This window comes from Piliocolobus tephrosceles, chromosome 10 (assembly GCF_002776525.5).
Source record: "Piliocolobus tephrosceles isolate RC106 chromosome 10, ASM277652v3, whole genome shotgun sequence".
Lineage (NCBI taxonomy): Eukaryota > Metazoa > Chordata > Mammalia > Primates > Cercopithecidae > Piliocolobus > Piliocolobus tephrosceles.
The window spans coordinates 91,223,900-91,247,611 of NC_045443.1; the positions used below are offsets into that span (position 1 = coordinate 91,223,900).

The window sequence follows — 23,712 nt, forward strand, 5'->3', positions numbered from 1 at the left end:
GTATTCTATTTGAGAGGCAGAATTTTGGCAGAAGGCCTGGGTTATAACCCAATTTGTATAGCTTGGGGAGAGTCACTGCTACTCTCTCCTTTTTTGCCTCTTTCCTTTTTACTTTCCTTCTATTTCTTAAGAAATCATTTGCTGGGCCACATTTTCCCCCGGGGACTGTCCTGGTACCACCAGCCTTCCAAGGTATAAGTATAAGTATTATTATTATTATTATTATTTTACAGATGAGGAAATCAAAGCAGAGAAGGGACTAAGTTTCTCACTCACAAATCCAAGTCTGCCTGTGTCCAAAATCTGAGCTCTTTTGTTTTATTTTTTGCTGGCTCCCAGGAGTAGTCCTTTGGTTTTATAGTTTTTAAGTTTTTTTTATTTTTAATTTGTTTTATGGATACATTGTAAACAATGAGTAAATAAAGATAGATCAAGCGGAGTAGCATTTGTGTTTTTTGCATATGAGAAAGATGCAAGGTATGGTTGTTACTGTAACAATTACAAAGACTTCATCAAAAGCAAGCAGTGATAAAAGTAAAATGTGTGGCAACTTTCTTCATATTCAGAAAAGAGTAAAAGCCTATACATTGTAACTTTAAGCCATAAAATAACATTTATTTATGCTTGTTCTTCAAAAGCATATATGATCATCTTTTTTATTAGAAGTAGAAGCCTGAAAAAATGGCTAATTTCATTTTTCATGTGTTTGTAAAATACTTTTAGGACTATCACAAGAAATTCCCTAAAAATGTCAAAGCAAATGAACAAGTGAAATCCTGCACGCCCCTTGTGCCACTGTTTTCTTTACTTACTGAAAAAATTACATTGGCTTTTGTAAAATCTGGGTGTGCTCGTGGGCATGTGCAGACGTGTTACTGTCATCTGTCATGTGTCATGCTCTGGATGTCAGAACCAGACATCAGTCAAGGAAGAGAGCGAGTAGCAAACCACCCCGCCGAACTCTTGCTGCAGGGTGCATGGGGTTCACATCCTCTGCTCAGATTTAGCGTGACTTTCCAAAACACCTAAAGTGCGATACTTCATGGCTGGTCCCACATAACAATTTATGCCCTAGAGATGTCTGACTAGATCTTAGGAAATTATACTAACGATTCTGACATTGTTTCCTTCAAGAATCAAGGCACTAAATATAGTCAAGCTGAATGACAACATTTTACTCACACTCAGGGCATGTCAGTGAGGGCATCAAAAATGGAAGAATAATAAATATTGCTGGTATTTACTAAGTTTTATGGCATGACAGGCACTGCACTAAGTCTTTTGAATATCTAATCATGTTTAACTCTCAATGTCCCATTTTATAGCTGAGGTGGCCGCAGCACAGAGAGGTTAAGTGAGTTGCCCAAGGTTGCACAGTTAATAAGTGGCAGAGCTGGGCTCTAAACCCAGGCCGTCTGACCCCTGAGCCTTTGCTCTTCTAACCACTGTGCAGTCTCCAACCATCAGCAGAATGAAGTGAGAACCTGCTAATCCACAGCTGCCATGGTTTGGCCCTCTGTGCACTTTCAGAGCACCTTAAAACCCTTTGTTCTGTGTCAGAGCTGTTTTTCAGCTTTGCAGATGTCTGAAGTCAAGCAGAAGAGATGGAGAGGTTGATAAAGCACACGTGGCAAATCTCTGGCCGAGTTGATATTAGAACACAGAGTGCCAGAGTGATTTACTGTCCAGGGGAAAGCCAGTTGGCCTGGCTACCTTGCAAGACGGTTAAAGGACATAAGAATGGATATTCATTCAAGACTGTCAGAAAGAAAGTAGGTCAGAAATGAAACAAAAACAAATGTCAAAGAAACACCACTTTGGTATAAATAAAAAGTCGATTCTTCTTAATAAAGAGCTGTCTATTCTTTATTAGTTTGTTAGAAAAGTACAAAGCCTGCTTACTTTGAGATTCTAAAACCTCTTCAGGCACAACTCATTATTAATTTGATGTACTTTCCTGAAAAGAATGATATTTTGACAAATACAGTTTCTGGCTTCAGTCACATATAGAAACATTGGAATAAGTACAATGTTGTGTTTTGCTTTTTTTTTTTTTTTAATAGGAACTATATTTGATAATGCATATACTCCAAACACCTCTAAAAATAATTTTCAATTGGCAAACTAATTTTTGGTGTATTTTCCTAGTCTGGGAGAGGAAGTTTTATCATTTAATTTGATAAACTTAGTACCTTTGAGAGGAAGGAGGAGAAAATTTTACCAACTTGTGTGGTTGAAATATGCTTTAGTATTTACATAATTGAAAATGATTCAAACTGATTTCCTCTGACGAACATCCGAAATGAAAATAAAAATTGTGTCTACTCCAAAGGGTAGTGGCTTGAGTCACCCACTGGTATGTGTGATCTATGAGTCACCTGCTGGTATGCATCTTCCCTATCCCCTGACCTATGGGTTAGAAGTCAAAGATGCTCCACTGGGGCTTCCTTTGTAGCTTCTTTTCCCCTTCAGTATTCAACCATAGCTGCTGCTGGCAGCTCCAGGCAGAACAGGAATGGGAGACCAAGGAGAGGATATGTGGAAGCTGAGTGATTTATTTATAGGGGACTTTCGGCAAATGAAAGAACAAAGATGTGAAGTCTTAGCAGTTTCAGCACGTTCATCAGAAATGCAAGCTCATGATAGTCATTTCAAAGGGAATTGTGGAAGAATGGTGTGACCCCACTTCACAGGCCATTAAATCATATATATGTTTGGTTGCCAGTGAGAATCTGAGTAGCAGAGCAGACAAGAGTGAGGACATGTGGGATCGAGGCCTGCAGCTTGTGACCATGAACAAGTCACTTGACCCTTTGGCCTTAAATTCACCAGAAAGGGTGGATATTTGATCTCAGTGATTGTATCTTACTTCATCAAAATGGTATGATTCTAAATTCCTGTGGGATATACAGGTAAGACAGGACTGGTAGAACATTAGTTTTGGTTTTTGCTTTAAAAGAAAGTATTGGGGAGGCAGCAGGGAATAGCAAAGGTCACAGACTCAAAAGCATTAACTGCCTGGCCTTTAAAGACAAATGAATGATGTAGGTTTGACATAATGGAGGTACAAATCCGTATTTTATGCAAAACCTCGTATTTCTAAACTTTGGCAATTCATTCGTGTTTATCAAATCACTGTTTTAGGCCCCCTTTGGCTGGCCAGTGGGCCTTCTGCTTTAGACTTCTGGAATAAACTCCACAGTTTAGAGGTGAAGGAGAGACCTGGATCCTAACAGACCTGAATTTGAACCTTAGCTCTGCCCTCTAAGGAATATGTAAACTTATACATCTGTATTTAACTTCTCAAAGCTTCAAGTTTCTTTATCTGTAGAAATAAGAATGATAATACCTCCTTTGTAGGATTTCCTGAAGACTGCGGGCAGCATAATACTTAATACAGAGTGGGCACATCCTCAAAGGAAATTCCATTACCTTTTCTATGGAAGTAGATCCTGTATAATTTTTTCATTTTCATCTTGATGGCCAGTTGCTCACAGTTTATAAAAGTGTAGTAGATGCTAGTGCTTTTTTATAGATTCTGAAATCCCTTCAATTTACATTTTAGTTGTTTTAAAATTAAGATTTCTTTAAGAGACAACATTCAGAGGGATAAGTTTTCTACTTGCCAGTAGAGGTAGAAGGCAGTAAAACCAAATAGATCTGTCAGTTACTGTCTTGAAGTAGAGCCCCTAAAGCAGTAAAACCCACCTTTGACAGTGAGGAAACACGAGACAGCATTTTCTCCTTAGGACAAAAGTCTAGTGGGTAATGGCTCTTCTGTGACTAATGCTAATTCTGTACTTTATTCCCATAGGAAATTCTGTACTTTATTCCCATAGGAAATCTAATTTTGAAAGCATTTGCTGCATGCCCTACTATGTACTAGGCACTGTGCCAGGGGAATAATGTAAAGATGACCAAAACATAATGGAATTGTTGCCTACAAGTATGTTTCGGCTGTTTAAGGATTTATATTGCAGTTTGTGCAAATTGTGTATGAGTCCACTTTGAGAGGTTATACATATCTTCCAATAATGTTGCTATTGCTCAAAATATCTTTGAAGTCTTGAAGTCTCTCTTTGGAATTTGTTTTTAGAGACCTTGGCACATTCTGCTGAAGATTTTTTTTTTTTTTTTTTTACCCTAGTGGTATTTATTCTTAGAAGGTGGATTTGATGTCAGGGACTGGCCAAGAGTTAGTTGTTCATCACTAAGTCAGCCTCATGGATGGTGGTTAAACTGGCTAGAGTAATTTTTGGTTAAAAACGAGCCAAGACTGTAAAGTAGTATGACAGGGGTTTTTTTGTATATCACATCAACTGATTATAAAGATAAAGATAGTTCCAAAAAGGCATTCTGCACATTTTTTGCCCCAAACCAGTATCTCTGGAATATATCTGTAGCTCCCTAACAGGCTAGCTTTGAAATAAGTGGTGCTCACATGTGCATATGTTGTAGTATGTCTGCTGAGCCTTGTACTTACCCTCTTAGCAAACTCAGTTTCTTTGTTTTTTTCCTTTTAAATGTTATTTTTTCAAGTTCAGGGACAGATTTTCTCCAAGAAAATGAAACAAATAAGATCCACTCTCGAAGGACCTTAATGGAAAGAAATACATGCTTATACCAAGTTCTTTAAAACTATCCAGACTGGAAAGGATTGCCTCATAGTTGACTATGATTATTCTGCCGTGATTTAGGGACAGATAATTTCCCATCAGCATGTTTAACATGATAATTAAAGAGTTCCGTAGTGTGGCCTGTTGACCTCATTTGTTCATTCCACAAACATCTTTTGGAGCCCACTGTATGGCAAGCATTATCAGTTACCATGATGACGATGGTGAGGCCATGAGCATGCTTCACCTAAGGAAGCCTGATCCTCAAGAATACAAACTCACTCAACAAGAAACTTGAGTGTAATTAATAGTAGTACTGGTAATTATCCTGTCTTTTCCTTATAGGATTATTTGGAGGTTGTGAAGTGGCAAGCCTCTTTAATGCATTTGAAATATGGCTCATCTCATGACCACTGGAATGTGTGTACGCTCTGGAGGAAACAGATCTCTGCCATGGCACCTGTATTAATCTGTTCTCATGCTGCTATGAAGAAATAGCCAACACTGGGTAATTTCTAAAGGAAAGAGGTTTAATTGACTCACAGTTTCTCATGGCTGGGGAGGCCTCAGGAAACTTACAATTATGGTGGAAGGCACCTCTTCCCAGGGTGGCAGGAGAGAGAATCAGTGCCCAGCGAAGGGAGAAACATCTTATAAAACCATCAGATCTCGTGAGAACTCACTCACTATTACTAGAACAGAATGGAGGAAACCATCCCCATGATTCAGTTATCTCCACCTTGTCCCTCCCACGACACATGGGATTATGGGAGCTACACTACACTTCAAGATGAGATTTGGGTGGGGACACAGCCAAACCATATCAACACCTGACCACAGTGTGTGTGGTCCCTGAGGCCCAAGGGTGGCTCTCAGAGCACTTCCTTAGCAAATGTACCACTGGACCCTTGTTAGAATGATGTTCTTGATTTTTTAAAATTTATTTTTATCTTTTGGATATTCTTGATTCAGGAATGTTCTTGATTTTAAAGGGAGAGTCTGAGGTAGTTGTTGTCTAGTTGTCTAGACATCCTTCACCTGAGAACGCTGTCTGGTGTCATAGAAACAGCAATGGCATTGAGATCAAAAGACAAAACTTTCCAGCCCCAGCTCTGCCCCTCCTTAGCAGTCACCTGACCTACACGAGGTTCAGTTTTTCCACCATTTAAGGGAAACCAATAGCACTGTTTTATTCACAGCACTCTTGTGGGAATCACAGGAGATGGGGCACAGGAGAGCATTTGGGGAACTGTGGGTGTTAGTCCCTGTCGTCATCAGCCTTTCCATAGTGGAGCCTGGGCTACTCTGAAATAGAAGCACCTCTCCTTCTTTTGGACCCCTGGAGCACTGTGTTCTAGAGTTCTTAGCTCTTCTTCCTATGTGCATTATTTGTAGTATGTCTTGTCCTTGGTGGTCAACCATTTCAAGGTCAGAGACTGTGGTGGTGGTTCCTTTCTTTTTATTTTTTAATCTCCCCTGCCCCATCTTCCTCTTTCCCACTTGCTGTGTTGACTGACGAAAATCTTCATATTTCCCGGAGTACCAGAGTTTTTCTCTGAGAGGCTAGGTTGGTGTATTTCCCTAAGCAGAGGCTAAGAGGTACTTGATGCAGTCATTTATTTTCAGAGTATGTGTGGCTTATCTCCAGCAGATTGCCTGGGAAGCTGGGGATGTGCTTCAGGGGAAAAGTACTTTCCTATTCAGGAAAAATCCACTTTTCCTGAATAGGCTGTGCATGCAGCCTTGACATAGCCAACTCTGCAGGTCATGAAAGAACTGAAGATATGATATTCGACTTCCAATATTTCCAATCACTTTAGAGACAGAAAGGGTGATGATTGGTTTAGAAGAGCCAGGGGATGACTAAGGAGCACACATAAAACAATAATGTTCAGTATAGACTCTAGTTTCTGATTTGAAACATTTTCTAAAAAATCATGTATCTTTAAAAAATTGGAAGCAGCTCAGTATTTGCTGGAGATGAGGTGTAGAGTGTGGTGGAAGGGAGGGATGACAAAGGGGCAGGCAGAGACTTTGGGGGATGAGGGGTATGCACATCACCTTGCTGGTGGGGACTGTTTCATGGTTGGATACATGTGTGAAAGCATATCAAATTGCATGCTTTAAATATGTACAGTTTCTTGTGTATCAAGTATTCCTCAATAAAGTAGCTAAAAATTGTATACCTTTATTATTCTGAAAGAAGGGAAATTTTGGAAAAGAGATGTTTTTCTGTAGAAGATAGCTTCTAGAAAGGAAAATCAAACATAGTCTAAGTTATTCTGTGCTTTATTCTCCTCCCTCCACAGATTTCTTGTTGTTTTGGGTCCTCTTATCTGAAATTTCACAATATGTGAAAGTAGCCTGAACTCTTTAGAAGTAAAGGTAGTAGTTGTGGTTTTAGAAAATTGTGTGTTTATACTGCCTCTGTAAATGGAACACAAGCCTCTCCCACCCTCTGGGGAGCTTGTCACTTAGTGCAATTTTTTAGGAACTCTTAAGCAGTTTAACTTCTGGCCAGAGGTCCTGGAGTTAAGGATGTTGTCAACTCTGCTACTCATTTGAAAAATGTCTTCTGGAACCTATAGCTGCAGAAAGAGCTTTGCTTCTCTGGGTGAAAACAACATGTATTATCATTTCTAATAACTTTAATGGATGCTGCTTCTTTCTTCTTTTTGGTCCCCAGGAGACTCAGAGATAAACTTGAAACTCAACTATAACAAGCATGGTCTGCATACTTGTGTTTGTATTTTTGCTGATCTCGAATTTCTATTTATTTATAGTTTTCTGGTTTGCAGTCTATATTTGTGTAATATTTATATGGTTTTATATGGTTCTTGATGGAAATCCCCTAAAATCCTTTTCATAGCGAGTCAGAGAATGAAATCTGTGGTTTAATCCACTGGCTTTTCTTTAGGCAAGAGACAGCTGTACTAGAAAAATCAAGGATTATAATAAATTTAAAAAACTAGAAGAATTCTTCAGGTAAGTATGATCTTTACGTTTGCTCCTGACCTTAGGAATTGACTCTAGGTCCCAGATTTTGAATTTCTTATGAACAGAATCATCTACTTAAAAAAAATCACTTAATTAACAGTGATTATTGAATATCTGCATCTCCTCCAAGAAATAAAATGCCATATCCATAACACACACACACACACACACACACACACTCTTGATAATCCTACAAATGACTAATCACTCCCCACCCCCTGACTTCCTGCCTTTTCATTCATACATTGGGATTGGGATCCACAAGAGCTGTTGTAGAGAAAAAGATTTTTAAAATACTATATTATGTAAATTACTGCAACCATTATGGAAAACAGTATGGAAGTTCTTCAAAAAACTAAAAATGGAACTATCGTGAGATTAAGCAATCCCACTGCTGAGTATATATCCAAAGAAATTGAAATTGGTATATCGAAGAGATAGCTGCACTGCCATGTTCATTGCAGCATCATTCATAATAGCCAAGATACAGAATCAACCTAAGTGTCCATTAATGGATGGAGGGATAAAGAAAATGTGGTGTATATATACACAATGGAATGAAATCTGTGGTTTAATCCTATTTAATACTATTCAGCCTTGAAAAAAAGGAAGGAAATCCTGTCATTTGAGACAACATGGGCAAACATGGCAGACATTTTGTTAAGTTAAATAAGCCAATAACAGAAAGACAAATACTGCGTGATTTCACTTGCCTGTAGAGTCTGAAAGAGTTAAACTCATAGAAACAGAGAGTAGAATGGTGGTTACCAGGGCTGGGGTTTGGGGTGGAGGGCAGGTGGAGGTGAAGTTAGTCAAATGTACAAAATCTCAGACAGGAGAAATAAGTTTTTGAAATCTATTGTACAGCATGGTTAACTGTGGTATTTAATAATAATGTTTATTTTAAAATTGCTGAGTAAATCCAAGTGTTCACACCACAAAAATATAAGTTCATGAGGTGATGGATATGTTAGTTAGCTTGAGTTAATCATTCCATAGGTATATGCATATAAAAAAATCACATTTTATCCCCTAAATAGATACAATTATTATTTCTCAGTAAGAAATAATAATATAACATAAATACCATATTGTTTCAAAATAGAGGGAAGAAAACATGTAAATAGTCCTAATGGATTTTTTTTTTTTTTTAATCTCCAGACTGGCTTCTAGACAAGGCTCTATAGTGGCCCAGACTGGTTGAATTTTTTCACTTAACGTTTTGTTACTCTGCCTTAATTTCCAATAACTAGAGATTCTGATAAGAACTTTAAGAATAGGAATACTTCTGAGAATCTTAAGATGTTGTTAGCCGTATATAAGTAACCATACATTTGCTAAAAGCATTTTTCTCTTCACAATAGCTGGAAGTAGAATATCCTAGAGAATAATTCATTTTTGAAAAATAGAATGTCTTAGGGGAGACCTGGCCTGCTAAGTATTATAGGAGAGGACTCAAGACAGAATCAAGTTATCAGATACCTGAGGCTTAGAAAGCAAGGAGTTAGAAGGTAGAAGAGGCTTACAGAAAGGAGGAAAGAAGATGCTGGAGACCCTCTTTCATCTATTATAGAACATTTTCTATGGCTGGCCCGTATTCAGAGAAGGATGCATATCTTGCTGCTTTCTACACCAAATAGTTCCAAGATCCAAAATTCAAGCTAGTGCTCTTAGTGAATAGTTTGGTTATATTATGGGTTAAATGGGTTTTCCTATAAAGCTAGCCACCATTTATGCTATTTAGATCTACCACTTAGGAAGATTTCGGTCACATTCATGATTTTCAGATTGTCCTCTCTCAAAACCCTGGTGTCATGAACTGTAATAGTTGTAGGAATTGTTGTAGTGGGTATAGCAATAATATTTCTATGGAAAAATATAGAACTTAATATGTGCCAGGTACTGTTTCAGTTATGGACACTCATTTAAATGTATGAAGTAGATGCTATTATAATCCCCAATTACAGATGAGGAAACTGAGAGACAGAAAAGTTAAATAACCTCCCCAGGTCATGTAGCTACTAAGTAGCAAAGCCTTGATTTGAACCTGCACTCTCTAGATCCCATTTAGGCTCTTAACTGCTATACTGTCTTAACTGGATTGAGGTTTTCCATAAAATTAAAGTTTCCTTTGAATTCACAGAAAATGTTAACAATATATAGAATTTTCTGGATTTCATTTTTTTTCTGTCTCAAATCTTTGTACCCAGGATCACGATGACTGAAGACTGAACAAGTTGCAAATTTCTTAATAGTCACATATGTATCGTTATATACTGAGAGTTTAGCCAAACAACCCACAATAAATTGCTAATGAAGCTTAATAATTTATAGTGAAAAAGCAAAAATAGAATTGCAAACCATAAGCAACTCAAGACATGCATGGGGGATTATGCATACTTCCCCCAACTTACAGAAATTCCAACCATCAGCATATGTGTTCCACAACAGTGCCAGGCATTGTGTGGCAATCAGACTTCTTACCTAGAAACTCTATAAATGTACTAATTTTAGTAATCCTAAATAACTTACGTAATAAGCTATATTACTTAAGCTATGTTATGCACAAATATACAACTAGAAAACAAAAGGTGAACTTGGACTTCTTCTATCCTTTATAACAATGGAAGGACCTGTGCTTTGCTGGATTGGTTTGCTGTTCAGGTGGTAGCCCACTGAACCCCATTCAGTGGGCTGTGGGCCATAGTCTGAGAATCCTGCTTTAAAGGAAGAATACAGTTCATACATTTTATTAAAGTCAGTCTGCTAAAGTGATGGAGCTGGAATTTTCTCAATGAGAGCACTGTATAACAGGGTTTTCTGTTGTCCTTTTTCATAACAAATAGTACTTCTCACTTAAAAAACAATTGTTCCTTGCAATGATGTCTGGGATTTGCTTCAAAATAATCCTGTGGGTAAAGAGTTGGGAATGAGTTGGGGAATAGGTGGAAGAAGTGGGATGAGGGGCAGATAATTGTCAAAGCGGAGTGACATGGGGCTTCATGATACTATTTTCTCTACTTTTCTGTATCTTTGAAAATAAAAAGTTAACAGCAACAACAAAAACCTTCCTTCATTACTATCCTACCTACTTCATTTCTCTGCTCTTGTTCACAGCAGAGCTTTTAAGAACTCTCTGTATATCTCACTTGTACATCCTCATCCTCCATTATTTAAACAACCCACTCACTTGGCTGTCCTTCCACCAGCCCACTGAAATTACCTTTTTTAGGGTCCCCAACAATCACCATCTTGCCACATGGGGTGGTTAATTCTCTCTTCTTATGTTCCTTGACTTTCAGCAGCAATGTAGTAGGTCACTTTTTGTTTCTTGGAGCATTTTCTTTTATTGGCTCATGTCCACCCACACTTTCTCATTTCTTCTGCATCTTGCTGGTTTCCAACAGCTGACCTCTACCTGTTGGAAAGCCTCCAATGCTTCATCCTTGAGTTTCTCTGTACTCTTTCTGAGTAATCTCATTGGGTCCCATTGCTTTAAATACCTTCTGGTTGCTAACTTAACATCTGTAGCCCTGACTTCCAGACTTGAATCTGAGAAGCATCTCAAATTTAATGTATCCAAGTCATAACTCTTAATCCCAGCCTTACTTTCTTCCTTTCTTCCTCACCTCTTGCTTACCCCCATATCAGTACATAACACTGTTATATATCTGGCTGCTAGAGCCCCAAACCTTAGGCATCACCCTTGATTGCTCTTTTTCCATCATATCCCACATCCAACCTATCATGATTACCTATTGTAATATCTCCAAATTTACCTGCATTCATCTACTTTCCTCTCCTCTCCTGCTACCATCCAAACCTCTGTCAGTCTGAACCTCTGACATCTGTCACTGGACTTCTGTATCACCTCCTAATCCATCTCTGCTTCTGTGTTTGCCCCTAGCAGTCCATGGAGAGAGCAGCCAGAGTGGTCTCTTTAAACTGAAGTGCCACTCCGCCACTTAAACTCACCCCTTGGCATCCCATAGCACTTAGAAGAAAAGCCAAACTCCTTTTTTATGTACATGCTGCCTATGTCTGCCCCACCCTCCCAGGACTCACTACTGCAGTCACACAGATCCCTTTTCTGTTCTTCAGATATACCAAGTGGGAGTCTTACCTCAAGCCTTTGCAGTTCTCTTCTCTCTCCCTGCTATACAGATCACCATAAGGCTGGCTTCCTCTTATTATCTAGGTTTCATCTTAAGTCACCTCCCTGGAGAAGTTTGCCCTGACCACCCTATGTAAAGTATTCGTATAACCACACCCTGTCTCATAGCTATTTTATTTTAGTTTATATAAAACTTGTGTTTCTCTATACTTATTTTTTTGCCCCTATCTCTAAAGTCCAGAAGAGCAGGTACCTTGTTTGTCTTGTTCAGTGCTGTATCCCTGGCACCTAGAACAATGTCTGGAACATATAGAAGGTTAATATTTATTGCATGAATAAACAAATGAATGACTTTGTTTGTGATTTAGGATCAAGGAACTTTTCCCCAAGGGCTAATCTGTGCAGTTTTACCCCACACTTCTTCCCCATCCCCAATTTCCTGCTCAGCTGGACTGTGTGCTTACAAATTGTGTGAAGACTTGTTCGACATTCTTAAATAGGTTAAAGAAGTACTGCACTTTGGGCTCTTTGTCATTTTCAAGTCATATTCCATCCTGGGCACCATCCGGAGGGGTCTTGTCCAGTTTCCCGGTTTCTCAGAAAGGAATATTTTCATGGCTGCTCGCACGTCCTCTTGTCTTACAGTATTTGTACTTTACACCACTCATTGGCAGAGCCAAGGCCTACCCCATCTGAGCAAAGAGCAACAGAGATCTGTTGGCTCCATTCACTCCTTTGCTCTAAGACTCGCTTGTTTCTTCTTATCTTTTCCCAACTATTTTTAGTTGTTAAATTGCTCTTTCTTTCCCTTTCCCATCTGTTTTTCTTTTCCTATGGAAAATAACCCATATATTTCTAGTTTAGTCAGATTAGCTGCTAGGAAGGCCCCTTTCTCAAGCTTATTTATATAATGAAAAGCTATACCCAAATCCTAATTTAATGTGACAATTGAGCAGCCTCTTGTCAAATAGCTAGAACAAGGGCAAGGATATTAATTTGGCTCTTGGGCTGAGACACACCAGGGATGTCCCAGGGATTTGAACAATTTCTAATCTTCTCAGAGGAGGGCATAAGGAAATTCCTAACCAAAGTGAAATCCTTTGTCACATCCTAGAGTAGATAAGTACTTCAAGAATCTTCTAGACTGGGGATAAGTTGGAATCACTAAATATTATCTACTTATATAATGCATGTAATAATAGCTATCTATGTCTATGTGATCAAGTGGCTGGGAGGATATGTTTGGTTTTTTTTCCAAGGACTTTTGAGCTTTCTCTTCGGGTAATATATCTTAAGGGAAAACTTTATATAAGGCTAAGGCATTGAGAATTTTTTTCTGCCATAGCCAACAGTTTTGTAATTATCATTCCTTTGCATGGTATAAATACAAATCTGTTCTTTTGTCAGGATCATTCTTTATGAATTACCATATAAAAGTCATCTGGGCTGGGCATGATGGCTCACATCTGTAATCCCAGCACTTTGAGAGGCCAAGGCGGGTGGATCACCTGAGGTCAGGAGTTCGAGACCAGCCTGGCCAACATGGCGAAACCCTATCTTTACTAAAAATACAAAAATTAGTGGGGCGTGGTGGCGGGCACCTGTAATCCTAGCTACTTGAGAGGCTGAGGCAGGAGAATCACTTGAACCCAGGAGGCAGATTGTGCAGTGAGCCGAGATCACGCCACTGCACTCCAGCAGGGTGACAAGAGCGAAACACTGTCTCAAAAAAAAAAAAAAAAAAAAAAAAAAGCCATCTGGATAATACGTATTCTTTATTAGTATTAAGTATTTACTCTTAGATCAATGAAAACATTTCTATGGGGCTAGACTTTTTCTTGTCAAGATTATAATTTTTCTTATGAGTTTTTACCTGAAGCCCTTATTTTCTAAGACCCTAGAGTTAATGAGTCTCTTTGACATTAATCATTTCCATTTTGCTGGTTCTGATGACCCTGTGCCATCTATTGGAGCTCTAACCCTTTGCAAACCTCTCTTCTGCCCTTGGCAGTGTCTCACGTGCTCATGTGCATCTTAGGCCGGAGATCACGTGGCACATCCTGGTACCACCTCTGCTGCTTTCACTGGCCACTGTTGCATCTGTTTGTTGCAGCTGCTGCCTCCACTGGGGCCAACCCCTCCACTTCCTTACAAATATTAGGAGGTGGGGAAAATGAAAATGCTATCACAGGAACATCTGGCATCAGAATTTGCTTTATGAAGAAAATAATCTTGGGGGAAAACACTTTGATGAGTGCTTGAGGAAGAAAAGGAAACCCCAAAGGCCTGGGCATTGGCAGAGCTGCTTGTGTGAGCCAAGGGCAAGCATTTCGTGGTTGTTTAGAGAGTGACGGGGACACATGAGATAAAGAAAGAGAGGGGAGGGTGGAAGAAGGGCAGGCATCAACTAAATGGCAGAAAATTGTGCGGAGGTCTTGATGCACCTGTTCCTCGTGGTCTCCAGACTTTTCTGTGAAGTATAGCATGTAGTGTGGGGTGGATTACAGGGAGTGAACTTGGAGATGCGTACATTCACATCACAGTCAGTGCAGGTCAGTATAGAGACAACAGTCATGGAAAAGGGAGCCCAGGAATGAAAAAGTCCCTGAGAACATCATCTGTCACCAAAATGTTAGGAGGGCTTTGGGTTTCCAGAAGCTATAGAATTGGTGGCAGTTTGAGCCAATTTTTTCCTACATCTTGAAGGGCAATAAGAATCCCACATAATGTCTGGGCCACATCTTGGTGGTACCTGGCATAACTTTGTCAAAAGAACTTTTTTTTTTTTTGTTGAGACGGAGTCTCGCTCTCGCCCAGGCTGGAGTGCAGTGGCGCAGTCTCGGCTCACTGCAAGCTTTGCCTCCCGGGTTTACGCCATTCTCCTGCCTCAGCCTCCCAAGTAGCTGGGACCACGGGCGCCCGCCACCACGCCCGGCTAATTTTTTGTATTTTTAGTAGAGACGGGGTTTCACTGTGTTAGCCAGGATGGTCTCCATCTCCTGACCTTGTGATCCGCCCGCCTCGGCCTCCCAAAGTGCTGGGATTACAGGCGTGAGCAAACGCGCCCCGCCACCAAAAGAGTTTTAAAACCACTGCAATAGGTAACTCAACCGCTGGTACTGTATTTTATGTGTGCTTGGTATGTTTATATGTCTTTAATTCCATTACAAAATTGTTTTATTGCACAAAGAACATTATAACAATGCATAACTATGTATCAATAGCAATATTAAAAATAAAGACAAAAGGACACATTCAGCCAAATGTGCCTTCAGTGTCTGGCAGGCAGGTATGGCATAGAAAGGGCAATAAGAGGCAGTTCCTGCCTTTAGGGGGCTTCCAGGATCCAGCCCGCAGTCCCAGCACCCTATTGAACCAGCTGTTTCTGTTTTTCCATTTTAGTCGCGTCACTCAGGCTTTGGGTGATTTATTAAGAGAACTAATAAGGTTTTGCTTAAGATTGGAAACACTCTCTTTCCACAATCATTTAAGCCTCAGTTGAAGCTTCATTTTCCTCCTTCAGCTTCACCTGAGATTCCTTCTGGTAAACTCCCTCTGCTCCTCCCTGATCCTATAGCTTTCTCTGTTTTAACCCTTGGAACATGATGTAATTGGTGGGATGACGTTTTCTTTGTTTCCCAGGAAATTATACCTTTCTTGAAGGCAGGAAACTGTGTTTTGTCTGTATTTTGTGAATCCCCACAAATGTTTATTGGATGAGTGTTCTTGGGGACACTGCCCTAGGTACAGTAGAAGCAGAAGTATTTTTCGGTTTTTGTGTTTTTTTTCTGGAATGAAGGGTAAGGTGAAGGGGTATAGACAGAAATAAGAGTGATTGAGTCATAATTGCACCTCTATCAGTCAGTCGTGTAAGAATTTTACATATGTTACACTTCACTCAATCCTTATAACAACCCTGTGAGATAGCAATTATCAGCTCCTCCCTCCCTTCCATTTTAATCTTGACCTCTCAGAAACACAGAGAGGTCAAGTGACTTACTCAAAGTCACAGCTAGTAGGTGGCAGTTAGATCTGAACTCAAATAGGCTCCAGAGACCAGGCTCCTGACCGTTATTCTTCCTGTCCAAGGTTGGAAGAGACTGAGAGACCTCAGCTCCTGAACACCTGGAACTGCCAAGCTGCAGCTGTTACCATTACTGTACTGTTACTAAAGAGCCAAACCAAACCACATGGCTAGCCCCTTTGGCAAACACTTCCCCTCCAGATGTGCCTCTACTTAGCACTCTGATAGTGAGCACAGGTGAGTCCGAGGAAAGCAGGCCAAGAAGTGCTGATGAGTTTCTCTCTGAGGCCCAGGGATAACCAGCCGTGCCAACAACCAGCCCTCCCATGCCATTCCATGCTCTGTAGCCTGGCTCTCTTGCCACTTTAGGAGCCCTGGGCTCTCTTACACCTGTGTGGAAGAAGGAGGGACTCCCAGGAACAGAATTAGGAGTACGGGAAGGGAGGGAAGAGGGGGAAGGGAGAAAGGACATGCATTTCTACCCAGATGCCTTTGGTGTCCTTGTATTAATATAAGGGACTTGAACTAGTTATTCTTTCTCAAATTGGGATTTAAGGGCCCAAGGAATCCAAAAATTCTATGAGAACTAGGTATTTTTATGTAAATGATTAACTAAAACAACGAATGTAACCTTATTCCGGATCATCTTCGAATGGAGTCCTGCCTCTTGATTTTACTTTCTGAGGTTATGTTTGTGACTGTGATGCATGCAAATGTCAGTCACCTACAGTGGCCACATTCAGACAATTTAAAATACATTTTACATTGTAACCCAGCACACACATACATGTGAATAGAAATGCACCAGGAGTTTCCTAAAGTATTCCTCACCCTTTCTGCATAGGGAGTACCCTGTTATCCCCCACTTCTATTCCCAGGTAGTGGGACGCACTCTCAGGTTACAGCCTTCAATAAAAAGATCATAGCATGTAACTGTGAGCAGGACCAGTCTGCCACTTTCTTTTGCAGTGGAAATGTTCCATTGAAAGACATTTTCCAGATACATGTTTACCACCCTAAGTTGTTTAACAAACTGAATCGTTGACTTGAAATCATGAGAACAAAATAAAGATATGACATAATGACTTTTATTCTGGATTGCTGAAAAAATACCCAGGTAGTTTAAAGCTGTAAATCAGAACAGGGCAAATCGGAGTCTCATTGCTGTCAATGAGGGGTATAAGACTGATAGAGTAATAATTGCAGCTAGACAATTATTTGCATCAAAACAAACTATATCAAAGTAGCCAGTGCCATGTTATTTACTTTGGAAGCAGATATAGTGCATGGATCTCATCTCTGAATGTGCCAGCTTGTAATTCATTAGTGGAAAATGTGGTAAGTATACCATGATGACTTACTTTTTCATTAACTTAACATTTGGGATGCACTGTATTAGTGTTCTCCAGAGGAAGAGAATTGATAGTAGATAGATGACATAATATTAATAGATAGATTGACACAGAGAGCATAACAGGTAGATAAATGTAGATATGAGATTTATTATAGGTATTGGCTCACATAATTCTGGAGGCTGAAAACTTGTGTACAAACTGGAGAACCAGGAAAGCTGGTGGTGTAATTCAGTATGTGTGTGTCGGGGTCGGGCCTAGGGGTGTATAGGGTGGATATGGTATAAGTCCTAGTCAGGGTTGGAATGTCCAAGAAGAGTGCTGTTGCCCAAGTGCAGGAGAGGATGGATATTCTAGCTCAAGAAGAGAGAAAATTCACCCTTCCTCACTTTTTTTGTTCTATTTGGGCCCTCTACAGACTGGATGGTACCCACCTACATTGGCAAGTGATATGGCTTGATTCTGTGTCTCTATCCAAATCTCATCTCGAATTGTAATCCCCATGTGTTAGGGAGGACCTGGAAGGAGATGACTGGATCATGGGGACAGTTCCCCTATGTTGTTCTTGTGATAATGAGTGAGTTCTCATGAGGAGCTGATGGTTTAAAAGTATGGCACTTACTCCTGCTCTCTCTCCCTCTCTCCAGCCACTATGGAAGATGTGCCCCTTGCTTTCCCTTTGCCTTCTGCCATGATTGTAAGTTTCCTGAGCTATGCATACTGTGGGTTAATTAAACCTCTTTTCTTCATAACTTACCCAGTCTCAGGTAGTATCTTTATAGCAATGTGAGAATGGACTATTACAGTGAGGGTGATCTTTACTCAATCTGTTGATTCAAATGCTACTCTCTTATGAAAATACCCTCACAGACACATCCTAAAATAACGTTTTGCCAGCTATTTGGGCACCCCTTAAGCCCACTAAAGTTGACACATAAAATTAACCATTACATACACTATTAAAGTGGCTGAATCATTTATTCTGGATTGGGGTGATTTTATCCTTGTGGTGGTGGTTAATATGCTTTTCTGTTTGCTATATTTCCTGTAAGCTAGTCATTGAGTCTAGAGGCTCGATTAGATCCAGGTTAAATATTTCAGGCAAGAATACCTTTTATTGGTGGTGCTGTAGACTTTCAACCATATCACATCAGGAGGGACATAAAGCCTGTCAGTCCCATGTGTAATGATCATAGATTGATGGGAGGTTTTGACATTTTCACCTTGATCTTTCCATTATAAAGTTCCTTATCAACCTTTCACACAATGGTTTAATGTTTATTGATAACTGCCAAGTTCCAATACTTCATGAAGTGGAAGCAAAATGATGGTTTCCTAATTCCTACATTTTTCTGCATTTTTTAGCTGGTATTGATCTCTGAAGAACTTTCCCTTCTTAACTATTTGATTGCCCTTAGATGTAGTTCTTAGGCCCTATTTTATTTTATTTTTTTGAGACTCAGTCTCACTCTGTTGCCCAGACTGGAGTACAGTGGTATAATCTCGGCTCACTGCAACTTCCATCTCCTGGGTTCAAGTGATTCTCCTGCCTCAGGCTCCTGAGTAGCAGGGATTACAAGCACCTGCCACCATGCCTGGCTAATTTTTGTATTTTTAGTAGAAACGGAGTTTCACTATGTTGGCCAGGCTGATCTTGAACTCCTGACCTCAGGTGATCTGCCTGCCTCAGCCTCCCAAAGTGCTGGGATTACAGAAATGAGCCACAGTGCCTGGCCTTTAAAAATGTTTTATTTAAATAATTTTGGGGATACAGGTGGTTTTTGGTTACATGGATAAGTTCTTTAGTGGTGATTTCTGAGATTTTAGTGCACCCGTCACTTGAGCAGGGTACACTGTATCCAATATGTTGTCTTTTGTACCTCACCCTCTCCCATCCTGCACAACAAGTCCCCAAAGTCCATTACATCATTCTTATGCATCCTCATAGCTTAGCTCCCGCTTATAAGTGAGATCATAAAATATTTGGTTTTCCATTCCTGAGTTACTTCACTTAGAATAATGGCCTCCAGCTCCATCCAAGTTGCTGCAAAAGACATTATTTCATTCATTTTCATGGCTGAGTGGTATTCCATGGCATATATACACCACGTTTTATTTATTTACTCATTGGTTGGTGGGCACTTAGGCTGGTTCCATATCTTTGCAGTTGTGAATTGTGCTGCTATAGACATGCATATGCATGTGTCTTTTTCGTATGACTTCTTTTCCTTTGGGTAGAAACCCAGTAGTGGGATTACTGGATTGAATGGTACTTCTACTTTTAGTTCTTTAAGGAATGTCTGTATGGTTTTCCATAGTGGTTATACTAATTTACATTCCCACCAGCAGGGTAAAAGTGTTTCCTTTTCACCACGTCCATTCCCACATCTATTGTTTTTTGACTTTATAATTATGTATTAGGCTCTATTTTAAATCAGTGCTCTCTGAGCTTGATCTCATGTCAGCCATCATCATATCAGTGTGAAAACAGACTAGAACCAGGTATCTGGAGTAATGGAGATAGCATGTGTGCAAGTAGGCAGGAACTCCCCTTAATGTCAGCTTGAGAGCAAGGAAGGGAGAGGAGAGCTATGCCTCTGAAACAATACCATTTTGCCCCCAATGCCAGTTTTATTTCAGAGGTAAAATGCATGCTTCAGAGCTGTCAAAAGTAATTGTTTGAGATTGATGACCTCTGGAAGTTGACAGAACACTAACTTCTGGGAGGAGACTAGAGTAGATCAGGATGATTTCTTGGTATACTCTCAGCTGTTTCCCACCATGTGTTTCCTCTTCTTTCTGATATACAGCCAGACTACATTTCCCAGTCTGCCTTGCAATTAAGGGAACCTGAGGTCTAGTCAATGGAATATAAGTAGAGAAATGTGTACCACTTCCAGGCCTGGCCCATGAAAACCTCCCATATGCTCTCTCTCCTTCATCTTCCTTTTCCCTCCAGGCTGGCTGGAGGGGAGGCAGCTCCTGGGAGAGATTTGGAAGTTGACAGAGCCTCTATTAAGCTGGGTTCCTGAATGATGGCAAGCAAAAGGCCCACTCCTCTATCCTATTCACCTGCCAAGTATTGTTTGTGAGCAAGAAAAAAAAAATCTACTGTAGTTGAGGCCATCTTAAATACAGTTTCTCTTTTAAAGCCATTCCACGTCCACCATTTGGCATTAAGCGTGTTTAAAAAAAAAACCTGTCAGTGCCCTGCCTTGCCAGTAAACTGTTAGCGAGTCTTAACTCGGGAGATCTGTCTCTCCTGGCATTCTGAGAAGCAGAAGTCTCAAATTACTTCCAGCTGAAATGGAAAAGAAAACAAAACAGAAACTCATCTGTGGTAGGCAGACTAATGTCCCTCCCACCAAGATGTTCATGCCTGAGTCCTTAGAACCTGCAAGTATGTTACCTTCCATGGCAAAGGGGACTTTGCAGGTGTGATTAAGGGTACTGATCTTGAGATTGGGAGATTATTCTGAATTATCTAGATGGGCCCAACCTAATCACAAGAAAAAACTGGAAAAGAGCGGATCAGACAGATGCAACGTGAGGATTTGACCCACTGTTGCTGTCTTTGAAGATGGCAGCAAGGCCTTGGAGCCAAGGAATACAGTCTCTAGAAGCTGGAATAAACAAGGCAATGCAATCCCCTTAGAGCCTCCAAAAGGGAGCACAGCCATACAGATACCTTGATTTTTAACTCAGTGAGACCCAGGTCAGGCTTCTGACCCTCAGAGCTGTTAAAATAGTAAATTTGTACTGTTTGAAGTCATTAACATTTGTGGCCAATTTGTCATGGCAGCAGTAGAAAACTAATATACCATCCCATACAAAACATTTAAATGAAAAAAAAAATACATATAGCTGTAGAGTAGGCACATTTGTAGGTTCTTAATGCCTATTCTCCTTATCTGGAAACTTGGGTGTTTAATGCATTTTGGCAAGAGTGATGCCAATGAGGATGTTCCTTGGTAGCTTAAATATATCCAGGCTATTGCAGTGATGCCTGACATTGAAGGGAAAAATGTACAGATTTAGTCACATGTATGATTTCAATTATCTGCATTTTGGAATTGTGTAATTACATATATCCAGCTACAGCTGAGGGGAAATTTTCAGTTTTCATCCAGATGCTCTGGTAAGTGCTGACATACCCAGACTATGAGAGATTTGGATGGAACTAAAGAAGTCCCCAAGTCTCAGGAGAACAATGAAATGTAGCCCAGGGTATGTGCTGGACTCATGGTATACTCATCAGAATGAGCTGCTGAACACTGGTCAGGCCCTTGACTAGTGACACCATTAAGATATTGTTTCCTTCTAAATCACCACTCCTCCTCTACTGCTGAAATGTTGCTGTTTCATCTCTCCATTAGAGTCCTTCCAATTTACACCAAGCAAAACAGTTGGAAAATAAAACCTCATGGCCAGGCAGTGGGTAGGGGTGAGAGGGAGGAGGAAAGGATGTAAACACTTAATTCAGAATCCAACATTGAATGAAAGACTCCTTGATTCAGACCTCATCCCAGTTTGCCCATGGACTCAGTGTCTGACCTTGCATTACCCTCCCTGATCCTTAACTTCGCAGAACTCTGACAGATGATTAATAATACCTGCTATGCAAAGGTGGTGAGAAGTTATAAATGGTAGTTAAGGATGATGAGTAAGCCGAGTATAATAGCTACTGCTTTCAAGATTTCTCAGAATCCATTAGAGTTTCTTTTGTTTTAATGACTGTGATGAGTTCAGTAAGTCATTTTGGAGTTAGGCATCACTTATCTTTGTGTACTGAATATTCTTAAAGCCACAGTTATTTCCTTGCTGTGGTTATAAAGCAATTCTGAAGACCAAATCACGTTGCCTTTCTACATACCCATTGAAGTTTCTCTCTCTTACTCTATGTGGAAATCCTGTAATACAAATTTCAGCCTTACACCGAGAAAATATGTATTTCTGAGTCTTTTTTTCTTAATATATATGTGATACCACTCTAAAGTAAGAATAAATGGAAAATCAGTAGAAGTATAGAAATTACTTTGAAAGGGTATATACAGTCTAATTCATTTTTATTTTAGAAATTTGAATGAATTATTTTAATAAATTTATATAAAAGATTTGACATTATACTCAATTTTTCTTTTTCTTTAGTTTTTTGAGCCAGTCCTCAGAGCCTGTTTGCTCAACTGCCCTTTTCCCCTACCCAGTACATCGAGCTATTCAGTGAAAAAGAACACAGTATTTTGTGTATATAAATAAATAAAAATAAATAAAAATAAACAGCTAACTAGGAAACCCTCCTTCTCCTTCCCCAACAAGTTGCCTGAAGAAATATGTATTAGCAAGACTGCTGGAAATTCACATTTGTTACGTGAAATTAGGACATTAAAACCATATCCCGCTGCTTAGTGCCCAGACCTTGTACCCCACACAGCAGCCTGCTTGTCGCCCATGGAACAATGTGTAGCAAATGCCTTGGTGATGACATGTCTGTCAGAGGGAAAGAAGGAGGGCATGGATTATCATAATGCAGCATAGAGCTCATTTCCTTCTGAAATTACCCAGAGATGCTTGGCTGGGCAAAGTACAGCAAGTCCCTGAAGGGGGCTGTAATTTCTCAGGCCTGTTGAAGGAAAGAAGAACAATATGTGTGTGAGTTGCTATGTCTTTAGACGTTGGCAGTGGCAGCAGGCTGGTAATGAGCAGATTAGGTATTTAATATGTTTCTTTGCCTCGGGAAATTTAACAGGTACACCTGTTTTCTTTCAGTGGCTAAAAATGTCAGTTGCCATCAGCCAGGTGTAGTTGGCCTTTTTAAAAAACAAGAGAAGTGGCCGGGTGCAATGGGTCACACCTGTAATCCCAGCACTTTGGGAGGCTGAGGTGGGTGGATCACAAGGTCAGGAGTTCAAGACCAGCCTGTCCAATATGGTGAAACCTGTCTCTACTGAAAATACAAAAAATTAGCTGGGTGTGGTGGTGCATGCCTGTAGTTCCAGCTGCTCAGGAGGCTGAGGCAGGAGAATCACTTGAACCCAAGAGGCAGAGGTTACAGTGAGCCAAGATTGTGCCACTGTACTCTGGCCTGGGCAACAGAGTGAGAGTCTGTCTCAAAAAAAAAAAAAAAAGGGGGGGGGGGACTGAGCACGTGGTCAGTCTTTGTTCTTCTGGTGGCTTGAACACTAACAAAGTGTTCTCTACCCACTTAAGCTTCTCATCTGCACATCAGTGGTCTTCAAACTGTTTTGGCTGTATACCATTGAGAGAATGTTTTAAAAACTATGTACCATCTCACTTTTTAAATTTGACATCTAAACGTTTCCTTCATTTTAAAAATGAGTAGAAGACATTACATATTTCATAAGGTAAAGATTGATTGTGTGTGGAATAAATATTTTGTGACATGATTTGATAAACTAGGTTTTAATGACCTTATTGAATGACATGTTAAATCAGAAGGAAATCAATAAAAAGCTTATATGTAGACTTTATCCAGCACATCTTAAAAGATCTGATGACTTCAGAAAACACTGCAGTTATTTAAAGATAATCCACATCACTTATGTGTACTACTTTGTTCTGAACTCAGAACTACCCAGGACTGGCCAACCC

General features: G+C 40.0%; 1 protein-coding gene across 5 annotated transcripts in view; it reads left to right on the forward strand.

The window, feature by feature from the left end:
- The window catches only part of CRADD (CASP2 and RIPK1 domain containing adaptor with death domain), a 179,465-nt gene that overhangs the window by 111,658 nt on the left and 44,095 nt on the right, over window positions 1–23,712 (forward strand). Inside the window, exon 3 of one of the 5 annotated variants that reach the window (XR_002734369.1) lies at window positions 4,962–5,124. The exons of 2 other annotated variants lie outside the window; for them this stretch is intronic. Coding sequence is in view for 2 of the 3 variants with exons in the window: in XM_023225459.1 (XP_023081227.1) it covers window positions 17,751–17,800 (50 nt within the window). In the remaining variant the exon portion in view is untranslated. Of the gene's footprint in view, window positions 1–4,961; window positions 5,125–15,816; window positions 15,913–17,750; window positions 17,801–23,712 lie in introns of those variants that run through there. 2 more of the 5 variants (XM_023225459.1, XM_023225668.1) reach the window with 2 other exon arrangements.